The sequence below is a fragment of the Chenopodium quinoa genome, unplaced genomic scaffold (genome assembly GCF_001683475.1).
Source record: "Chenopodium quinoa cultivar QQ74 unplaced genomic scaffold, ASM168347v1, whole genome shotgun sequence".
Taxonomy (NCBI): Eukaryota; Viridiplantae; Streptophyta; class Magnoliopsida; order Caryophyllales; family Amaranthaceae; genus Chenopodium; species Chenopodium quinoa.
In genome coordinates this window covers 396,467-408,052 of record NW_018745587.1, presented here as the reverse complement: position 1 = coordinate 408,052, position 11,586 = coordinate 396,467, and the positions used below count along the sequence as shown (strand labels likewise).

At 35.1% G+C, this 11,586-nt stretch overlaps 2 protein-coding genes across 2 annotated transcripts; both read right to left on the bottom strand.

The window, feature by feature from the left end:
• On the bottom strand, window positions 1–3,707 carry LOC110716510 (probable cinnamyl alcohol dehydrogenase). The gene is made up of 5 exons (XM_021895144.1): window positions 3,361–3,707; window positions 2,595–2,708; window positions 1,671–1,898; window positions 1,086–1,525; window positions 1–441 (listed from the first exon to the last, which is right to left on the bottom strand). The coding sequence occupies exons 1-5, from the start codon at window positions 3,447–3,449 to the stop codon at window positions 239–241; spliced, it is 1,074 nt and encodes a 357-aa protein (XP_021750836.1). The 5' UTR covers window positions 3,450–3,707; the 3' UTR covers window positions 1–238.
• Window positions 3,708–5,677: 1,970 nt separating this feature from the next.
• On the bottom strand, window positions 5,678–11,586 carry LOC110716482 (RNA pseudouridine synthase 4, mitochondrial-like). The gene is made up of 10 exons (XM_021895114.1): window positions 11,069–11,586; window positions 10,565–10,633; window positions 10,317–10,460; window positions 10,185–10,232; window positions 10,002–10,082; window positions 9,150–9,263; window positions 8,901–9,005; window positions 7,471–7,576; window positions 6,540–6,586; window positions 5,678–6,441 (listed from the first exon to the last, which is right to left on the bottom strand). Exons 1-10 carry the CDS (start codon window positions 11,426–11,428, stop codon window positions 6,079–6,081), a joined length of 1,437 nt encoding a protein of 478 aa, XP_021750806.1. The 5' UTR covers window positions 11,429–11,586; the 3' UTR covers window positions 5,678–6,078.

Here is an 11,586-nt window from a genome sequence, read left to right as displayed (position 1 = left end):
TCAGTTTACAAACACCACATTTTAGCATTGTATTACTTCACAAAATAGAATACAATAAAGCTCATAAAAGAAGAAAAAGAAAATAAACAAGTAAAAAGTGTCACTCATCAATTACAGGCAGAATACAGCTCTTCTTCTTGCATTTTTCCATACATAAGAAAAACTACACCATATTTCAGAGGAGTATTCTCTCAATATCGAACAGAATAAGTCAATTCATGGAGCAAAAGTAAATTCATTAACCATCAAGCTTGCTTCCGGCAACATCAACAACGAACCGGTATCGAACATCGTTCTTCTCAAGCCTTTCCATAGCTTGGTTAACGTAATCCATCTTAACAATCTCAATTTGAGAAGTCACACCTTTTTCATTGCAAAATTGTAGCATTTCCTCTGTTTCTTTCATGCTTCCTATAAAGCTTCCTGTGATGGACTTCCTCCCTAAAACACAGAGTACAAAAATCACATTACTTATTTGTCACCATACTATATTATACACGTTACTTAAAATGAAACATAGTGTACAAAATTCAAATTTGTCAATTAAAATCGCATTAGTCATTTGTCACATTATATTAGAAGTTTTAGTCATTAATATTTCACCCAATAGTTGTTATCTTGACATAGGTCTAACTTTGAACAATACTTTGTATCTATTTGGATTATGAGATTATATTAGTTTCAATGTGATATGACAACATGTAATTGATTTAAGTTAGCCGTAATTGTTGAAATAGCCTTGCTTAATGTATGCCAATTGAAATAGAATGACTTGACATGACACCATATCTTATTTAGATCATATAACAAGTCAACGGCTAAAATATTTTGTAAATCTAGTAAAAGTGTGGGGAAATGATGTTTGTAATTGTCATAGACGAATCTGAGGTTTAGTTATATTTTGATGGAATTAATAATAACACTAAAGAAGAAATGTTGGTTTCAGAGGTACGGAGTATTATTTATATAATTAAGAACCCTCAACATTAATTTATATATATCAACATCATGAACCTCAAGACTGAATAATTAAAAGTTTTATATATATAAAAAAATGTTATGAAAGAAAAGGGTTCGAGACTTACCAAGCATGACCATCGGGGTGAGAAAAGAAAGAGGAGTATTAATAACACCATTTAGAATCAACTTGCCATTCAACTTCAAGAGAGGAAGGTAAGGCTCAAGTGGGTGAAACACAGGAATAGTGTCAATAATATAGTCAAGTGAGTCAGTCAATTCTTGCATTTTCTCAGCATTTGAGCTAACCACATAATTATCAGCACCCAAATCATCCAATGCTTCCTTTCTTTTCTTATCAGATGAGCTTATCACTGTCACATTATGGCCCATTGCTTTGGCTATTTTTACTCCCATGTGGCCCACACCTCCTAGGCCCAATATCCCCCCTCTTAGCCCACTCTTGTTTAGCCCAAAATGTTTTAGTGGGCTGAATATTGTTACTCCTGCACATAATAGTGGGGCTGCTTGCACTGGTTCCATCCCTTCTGGTATTTTCACCACAAATCTGCCAAGAAATATAACACATTTCTATGTTAAATTTACTATGTTATTATTGCGTGTCCAAAATTAGTTGTCACGTGAAAAGTTAGGAGAGTTCAATGAAAGTCCAATCGACTATGGAGTTTCAAGTTTAAATTAGTATAGCGTACTTCTGATCTACCACCATGTTAGTAGCGAAGCCACCTTGCGTGGGGTTGCCATCAGTGTAGACATCATTATAAGACCAAATCTTCTTGTTGCAATATTGCTCCTCTTCCGACTTGCAAGGGTGGCAGTTCCTACAACATCCGACGATCACCCCAATTCCGACGCAATCACCTACTTTGAACTTGCTCACGTTTGACCCAACCTCCACCACTTCACCCACCACCTCATGTCTGCATAGTGTAAAACAGTTAATTAAAATATAAATAATACTAAAATCATTGACACGTTTATAGTGAGGAATTATACTAAGGACACGTAGATAGTGTAATTTGAATCAGTTTTGTAACCAATTATTACATCCGAACTAATTAGGAGTCAAAAGTGGGAGTGCTAATAATTCACTTTTCTAATTATATCAATCTACAAAATTCAGATAAACTTTTAAGATTTGTAAGACTTCATGTACACAATACACCATATATTTTCAAAGTTATGGGTGATGAATGGGTCCAAGATAGAATTTTTTAGAGTAACATGTACCTCAAATTCCTATATTAGGTGCGGAGCATGTCATTTCAAGTTTGGTAAAACAAAACGCTTTTGATTAAAGATGACCAACTTTTAAATTATGTAATTATCTCTCAAGCAAGATCCTAAAACTTATAATTAAGTTAATAACCATGATGGGTGTTTATGCTCTATATATCAAAATAAATCTATATTGTTTTGTTCTAATACTTCGTATTTTATAATATGGTATTCATATTATGTCATGTCATGGCATAGTCTCCTTTTACGTGAAGCAATTTCATGAGGATTGAAACAACATGACAATGAATTCATAATAGAGGAACTAATGGTACAAAGTACAATCATCAAAACATAGGACGAAAAACAGATTTAAGTTAAGGGGGTCGAATACAAACCCAGGAACCATGGGATAACGAGACATGCCAAGATCATTTTTGGCTTGATGAAGATCAGTGTGACATATTCCACAGGATACTACTTTTATGTATACGTCTTCTTCTCCTGTATTCCTGTTTTACACATTAACCATTTTTGTTATATCACTTTGCCAAAATATAATTTGTCCATGCATATTTGAAAAATATATATGAAGTATATACTTGGATTAATTATTGAAAATATGAAAATTAAAGGATAAAAAAAATTACGAAGTATAAGTTATGGCACTAAAGGATCTATGTGGGTGCCTGGTTGGCACGGGCCCAACCAAAAATACTTAATTTTTTTTTTATTGGTTTAAAATTATGTTATATTGATTGATAATATAAATATCTATTGTCTACGTTATTATTCACTAAGTGCCCCTTCAATCTTAGTATTCTAGATTCACCATTATAGTACATGCAAAATCATTAAGTTATTTATGGTCCACAAAACCATTACTCAATAAGATACGTAAACTAGTTCTTTGCTTAATACATTTGATGTTTAGGCACGAAAAATCAACCACGTATTCTGAAAAAGACTATCAAATCCACAAACAATTCAGTTTTGATCAATAAATCGAGTCTAATCAACAAATTTATTTCAATTCCGTTCAGTTCAACAAACAAAGCGATATCCAATTCAAATTTAAATAACCCTTTTAGCATGTCAACTTATCATAAGCCGGGATCATATAGATAACAAAACAAATGCTTGAGGGTGGTCGAGATCGAGTACCTTAGAGGGAAGGAGTACGGCGAGAGAATACCCGAGGAGTCTCTAGCAGCATATCCTTTGATCACCCTTTCTGATTCTTGTTTACCCATCTTATGTTACCTTTTTTTTTTTTGTTTTTCCTTCAAATATTTAGAGTGAAATTTGAAGAAAACTATGAGTTCTTATTTATAGTTGTTGATATATTATTGGTGGGAGTAGAAAGGAGCTTAGAAGTGGGAATATATACTGGAGAAAAGGGTAGATAAGTTATGAAATTATTATATATAGACAGGCGCAACAAAAGAATAAAAATATGTTTAAAAATACGATTTTGTTTTTAAAAGGTTGGTGAAGGTAGCAAAAGAGCAAGAAACGAGGGCAAAATCAGCAATAATTGTTTAAATAGGCCAAAGCGCACTCACGGCAAATTTAAAAGGTTGTACGTTAAAGAAGGTGGTTTTGTGGTAGGTAATTCCATTGAGGTTGCTGCGTCACTTAGTCGTCATTGTCAAGAAACCTAGCCATGATTGAGCGTAACAAGTCATTCTGGATAAAATTATACTTTCTCTGTTTTATTTATACTTCACTTTTCACGCTTGCTGATGCATAATTTCAATTGTTAATATCCTTAATTATTAATATGTAAAAATTATAAACATTTGATGTTAAAATAGTCTAAATCGAGACATATTTAATCAGATTCCACGTGACTATATATACTTGCTTAAGTATAAATTATTAAAGCTAATTAAAGTGAAAAACTTTTATAGTGTAAAAGTCAAACTGTCATAACTATAAAAAAATAGAGGAAGTATAAAGTACTCTGTAATAGTTTATATAAAAAGACACAATCATTGATACTAGTTTGACATTCTTGATTTTTTTTTATAAAACAAAAATTAATACTCCTTACTTATTACTCCATAATATCTGACAACTTTAGATAAATAGTACTCCCTCCGTCGCTTAATTAGAATTCTATTTCTAGCATTTGTTCCTCACATAATAGAGAGAAGTAGAAATCTAATTAAGGGAGTATAAAGTAACACAATGGTCACTAGAGTCTAGTGAAAATCTCGGCACTATAATGTGTTATAAGGAGGATTGTAGGAGGAAGTTGATTCAAACTGAAGATTAGTTTAGAGTATTTCTTAATCTGGTTTATTTACCTAATTGGGCAAGCACATATTTTCATTACCTCTATCTATAGCAAACAAATTAGGAGAATTTCATGTTTATTTACATGCATGGGAGATTTTCTAGTTAATTACTTCAATAGCTACCTACCTCTAGTAGAATGGTCTAATCATGAATGGTTCTTCTTCTTCATGATTAACTTCACCAAAACATGAAAAAGTCAATTTCGAAGCATCTAACATGGTGAGAGAGACATATTTTTTTTTAAAGTCTTATTATACATGTATTTTGGATTTCCACTTAATTATCAAGTGACATAATGAAGCTCATCTAATATTTATAATGAATCACATATATTTACACCATAGTTTATTGTCAAAGTCTTATTATTCATATATTTTGTGTCTTCACCAAATTATCAAGTGACATAATGAATTTTAACTAATATTTATAATGAATCACATATATTTATATCATAGTTTATTGCCAAAGTCTTTTTTTAAGAAAATATTTTGAGTATCCACCAAGAATTAGGCATTCAATGGCTTATGGCTTGTTCTGTTCAGCTTAATTTCAATTCAATTCAATTCAGTTTTAAATTTCCTTATCTTATAAACAATTCATTTCAGCCCAGTTCATCTCCAATCAGTCCAGTTCAATTGTTTTCAGTAAATTAGTGATATACCTTTTTTTTTTAAAAAAAAAGGCTTAGTGATAGAGACATAATAAATCTCATACAAGAACTTACAAAAAGGTGTGAGAGCCACAAATTTTTAGGTATATCAAAATTGACTAGACAAGATATAACGAAGATAAACAAGAAGGAAAAGTAGTAGGAAAGAATTCGAGATCCAAACCCCACCATACTTAACTTTGAAAGTTGGGTAGGTGTGAAAATGATATTTTGCTGCCCATAATTCGAGCACTTTTCTTCAGTTGTTTGACACTCAATCTGAATCTCTCAATTTTGCGCTATTTTACACTGTTGTGGTTGGTAAGATGGCACCCCGTATTACAATGTTTGCACTTCAAGTTCAAACCCAGCAACTTTTTTCTTGCTTTTCTGTTCTCATCTCATATCGACATCAATATTGCTTTTCATGTAATTTTGACATTGTTGTGGATATAATATCATTTCAGATTTCGCCCTTGTAGATCGTAAAGAAAACTACTAAAACATTTATCAGCTAATGTATTACTTCTTCCGTCTAGAATAAATTGTTTCTCCGTATATTGACCAATTTTTTCTATCTGAATCAATACAATCTGAACCGAGAGAGTATAATATCTATAGAGTTTTAAAAGTAAATATTGTTTCATTTTACATAAGGTCTGGTCGAGATGCTTCAATGTAAAAAGATAAGGTTGAAATGTATTACATAGAAGTTGCTACAATCTCACTTCTTTTGCTAAACCTACTCTAGAAAAGAATCATGACTGTGTAACACCAAGAAGGAAATCAACACATTAGAGGCTATATTGCAATCTCTATCAGAAGCAAAACTAAATAATATAAGCCGAAAACATGACATTAACTAGGTTTGCTAAAAATGGATGAAAGAATTAGAGAAGTTGAGAGTACCATTTACTAATGAACGATGATCAGGAACTTTGCTGAGCAAGATACTTCAGAAGGTCCCAACTCTTCTGCATGTGCAATGGCAAGGGGGCTACCAAGTTTACGCTCTCCAACTTAGAGAAGTCATAATCTGAATCAGGGGAGACATGATCAAGAGCGAGAGAAATGTTCGGCAAAACCATCTGTTTACAGTGCAGATGTAAATGGGGTTGCTTTTCAGTGATGCTGCCGAATTCTAAATCAAGGCCAAGGGGATCTGGTTTTGCTTCAACAAATTTCTCGTTGGGACTTGGTGCTAAAGGTTCCCATCTCCGATGAGCTTGCCAGCCGTATTTGTAGTCTCCAACAATAGGTGTACCTAAAACTTCAGCACAATGTACTCGAAGCTGCATTTGGCAATTTGATAGATGGGTGTAATGTTAAATTAAATCCTGACATGGAGTAAAGACCATAGTCAGGAGTAAAGATGTCCATCAGAATTTACCTGGTGTTTCCTGCCAGTGGCTGGGCATAACTCTAACCATGTATACCCTGGGAAATTATCAGGAAAATTAAAATGTCAGCGATATATATTCGGAGAGCTGTTCATGGACGGGTCAACCCGCTAAAACCGCCCAACCCGGCCCGCAAAATAAGCGGGCTTGGACAACCATTTTGAAAAAATTGGAAATTTGGGCGGGCTAGGCCCGGCCCATTAATATAAATGGGCGGACACGGACAAGACAATATGTACCATGGGCTAGCCCGCCCGGCCCGTTAATATAAATGGGCGGACACGGACAAGACAATATGTACCATGGGCTAGCCCGCCCGGCCCGTTTACTTCAAAAAAAAAATAGTTAAATGATTTTTTAGTTAGTTGATTATGTAGTATATTTTAGAAAATAAATACAAAGAGACTATATTGGACTCTAACCTATTATTAGCTACAACTATTTATTTGAATTTTATATTTAATCATTATACTTGTATTAAATAAGTTCATTCTTTCCTTTTTTTCACTAACATATGTCACAAGTTAAATATGTTTTTTTCTAGTATCATTAGTGATCAAGAATTTTTAAGATAACTAAATCGAAATAATATTAGCATATGTAAATTATATAAAAAAAAAAAATAATTAGTGTTAAATATATGTAAAACAAATAATTTAGGCCCGTGAGCCCGCGGGCAAGCCCAGCCCGTTAATAGAGCGGGCTTGGACAATTTATCAAGCCCGCATAAAAGGGCTCGGGTTAGCTACAATTAGCCCGTTGGACAAAAAATGAAGTATAGGCCCGGCAGCACGTTTCCCGTCCAAGCCCGGAAACAATCACCTCAAATTCATAAGTCCCCTCTTTGAACAGCATACAAGAACAAAATCCAGTTAGAACGAAAACCTTTTATGCTAAAAAATGTATAAAAAAATAATTTACCATAATCAGAAGTCTCGAAGACTCTATACTCTGTAATAGCATGCTGGGATGAGGAAGCACGGTCTGCAATAGTAATTCGTTCTGACTTTCCATCATCTACCAAGACCTAAAATAATATGAAGTACAAGTGAATTGATGACTCTCAATTACTAGCGCTAATAGTTATTCAAACACAACCACCACATAGTAGTCAGATGATGTGAAGATATGATGGTTAGGAAAGGGAGGGGGGGGGAGCAAAGAGGGTTGGATCTCAGCTTATGTGCAATGATAAAACAGAATGATAATCTAATACCAGTTCAAAAACAGTGCTTACACAAGGCAATGATATGTACAATTACAAAAGTAGAATGTATGCAGGTCCAAATGTCCAATTTTCGTAATATTTGATAGGCAGGTAAACTCCATTGTATCAGGATTACAAAAAAAACAACTAACAGAATATATTCATATCAACAAATGATGAATCCATCAATATAAAAGAACACAAACTACAACTAGAAAGAGTGTGGTACTGCCGTACTAGTATGTTTATATACCTATTTTACACCCTTTTTAATATCATAACACCACTTTACATAACCAAAAAAAAAAAAGGGTTGGAGGGCCAAAGCAATATTGCTGTGTGGGAGCCATCGAAGCAGAGTGATATGGAGCAGTGGCTTAACACATGATTGTGAGACCACAGGTCTAAGATCAGCACGGCTCCTCTTTCAACACAAATCTTATTTCAGAATATGGGTTAAAATTTTCATGGGGCTGATTCTACTTCATATAGAATGTAATAGACTAACCTAAGGAGGGGCAATATTGGTAGTCTAGTCTAGTCTAGTACTATTAGGTTAGTAGTCTTAAGCTTTATTATAAATAGGGGGGGGGGGGAGAGGAGGCAGAAGTTTGGGAGTGGATCCTTCAGAGAGTTGTGACCTAAAGTCACTAATAGAGATTGGCATCCTAAAGTTGCTAGCTTGTACAAACCCCTGCTTTTCAATATTATCAATCGATTCGATCTTTTGCCTCTGTATTATGTGTTAATGGTGTGTGTGAAACTATGATAGTCCAGCAACCATAAGAGAACAACCTTTCCAACAGATGTGTGTTTGCCTCACAGGCACAACCTTTCCAATAGGCTTAATCAATGACATCTTAACATACACTATATGTCAAAAGATCAGTGGAAATTCAGCAACAAGAGAAGAATTTCCATACATTTTTAAAGCATGACAACAATGTAATATTATAGCTGAAAAGGAGGAGTTTAACCGTAATGGAGAATAAGTGACACCACAACAACAGACAGGCTGAGTACAACCTGATCAAAGGCTAACTTGAGCCATGTATTGTATGTGTTAAAAGTTTAAAGAAACATTATAGGAATATATATAAACGATAAACGATAGATGTAAGAGGTTAATGACAAGAGTAAGTACCTTTGCTAGTGGTGCTGAGATCAATCCCTTGCAGTGTTTAGGAACTCCAAAGACAAGCGCCAAGTATCTCTTTTGTAGGATCATCTTCCCCCAGTCAATCTCGTTCTGAAATTAAAATTATTTCATCTCTCTTATTAGCTATGACAGTTGCTTCCTCACAGCAACTTGAGAGGGGGGGGGATTGAGGTTAATGTTTAAGCGATGGCCTGTCAAGAAAGAACACAACTTAAGTTGAAAACTACAGCTTACATTTTCCAGGGTACCAATAGTTTTCTCACGGAAAACAGAGTGAAGGATTGCTGTGCTTGTTTGTGTTCTTCCCATCACTAATATTCCACTACTATCTCTATCGAGTCTGTGTACCTTAAAGAAACATGAACTTTTCAGTAACAGACTTATTTAGACAAGAAAGCAAGACAACTAAATAAATGATAGATGATTCAGTGGTTCAGCCTTGTTCTGAGACTTAAACCACAGATACATAACATCTGCTTCTAACCTCCACATATTCAAGATAACCTGCAAAAATTGTCGTGTACAAATATCTCATGAGTGTTGACGCTCCCAATATACATTTTTGCTCTTCAAATACTACTTCCAAAGCTCCAAGCAATACAAATGAAGTACTTATAATTTGAGATCTTACATACTGGTCCACTTTCCTTCAATTATAACATTACATTTTATTCAATCCTTCCCTAGAGACTACTTCTTAGACAACATCCCTTACAGCAGAAGCAGTGGCAGACGCAGTTCGCAAGATGGGTATGCATGTGCATATCCCTCATGCAAAAAGAAAAATGGTTCATACGTTTTGTCACAAACTTAACACAATAGTTCATAAGTTCCCTCTTGACTTTGCAGTTTACACCACAAAGTCACAAACAATAGAACACACCATGTGCTCTACCAAACTTTGGACATTAACCAACAGCAATTTACATGATACCATGACCACTCAATGCCAATATACCATTACCGCATCACTTCTAACAGCCATCCAGTGCGGGATAGACAAAGGGAGCTTTGATGTATACACTTTGCCCCAACACTTTACAAAGAGGTAGTTCGTGTTAGAATTGTAAAGGAAATATAACTCACCAGCCTGGGAGGTTCATTGGAGTCATATCTCAGACACGTAGCTTCCAATTCATCTAAACTCTTTTTGATCCCAATGCCACCCTAAAGAATGTTGATCACTGTAAGAATGAAGCAAGATGCATAGTTTCTTAAATATCACAGCAGCAAATGCAAAAATGTTCATGTTATACCTGCCCACATTACCTGTACTGGCAGTTTCGGGAGTTTATTGATAGCAATAATAGCAGAATCCTGAAATTACACCATACCAAAAGTCATTATCCAAGTGAAACTCAGAAAACAACAGTCAAAATTACAAAGTCAACATTATAGAACCTTATACAACTCAAGGCCGCGGATGAAGTTCATTTCTTCTTCACTGCACTCATACTTTTTCTGCTTCTTCACAGGTGATGATCCTTGAACAGATATAGGAAGAAAAACACGCTCTCCTTTCTTCATCAAGTCCTTAGCTCCCACCTTCCAATAATCAAAATTACTACTCAGAATTAGACACTTAACAAATATCATTAGCAATGATCATAGAAACATATAGACTGCACGAGCAATCACGTTCAAATTACCCTTTTCAACCGGCGTTCTTGGGCATCACCGCTGCAGTCCACATCTCCTTCTATGCAGTCTCTTCTAACCTGCCACAGCCTCAAATAATGAGTCTTCTAAAGCATTAATCTTCCCAAAAATTCCCTTTTCCCCCCAAACCCGACTTCCTCTAGTGCTATCTTTAATCTTTCCCTACACCTAAAAGGCTAAAACCAATCACGAACAATCCCTTCGTCTGGAATTAATTGTCACATTGTCCTAACGGCTCATAATTAGATACATATACTATATCACATAATTACATTAGAACACCCCAATACAATCAAGATTAAGAGGTAAGTAAAAATGTCAGTAACATTACACCAAATTTACTTTATGAAACAATTTCATGATTCAAGAGATTAACAAAAACCTTATATTCACATACATCAAACATAATTAAAAAAATCGATTTTTTAACAACCACCAAAAGATTACAATCAGTAGCAGTTCATAATTTCTGAAGAAGAGAGAGAAAAACAAACCTGTCTAAGACGAAAGAGTTTCTGAACAAGTGATTGAGGAAGATGAGGGCAACAACGAACAACCCATTTCAAAGCAGACATCGTCGTTCTGATGGACTCATTTTGTGCTTCAATATCTCGGCGGCTTAATCTTCTACCCAATGAATCGACGTTTACGGTTGAGGTATACGGCGGCACAGTCACCCACTTTCCTTTGCCTCTCCCACCGTCACCGCCGTCGTTTTTTGCCGTAGACTGGTGGGTTTCCTGTTTAACGGCGGCGGAGGTGAAACGATGACATTGTTGTTGGTAGAAAGTTTCGAATTTGGCGGCGGCTGCCGGAGAACGGAGAACTTGCCGGAAAAATAAAGGTCCTGTCATTTTCTGGTTCTCCCAAGTGAAGAGGGTTCGTTCGGGTGCTTTGTTTCACCGGGACAAAGTCTAGCTCCTCGGTCAAATTCGCTTAATTAGCTATTCCGTAGTTCGACTTAGGTTTAATCGTGACTTTACCTTGTGACCTCAAGGTTACACTTATGCGT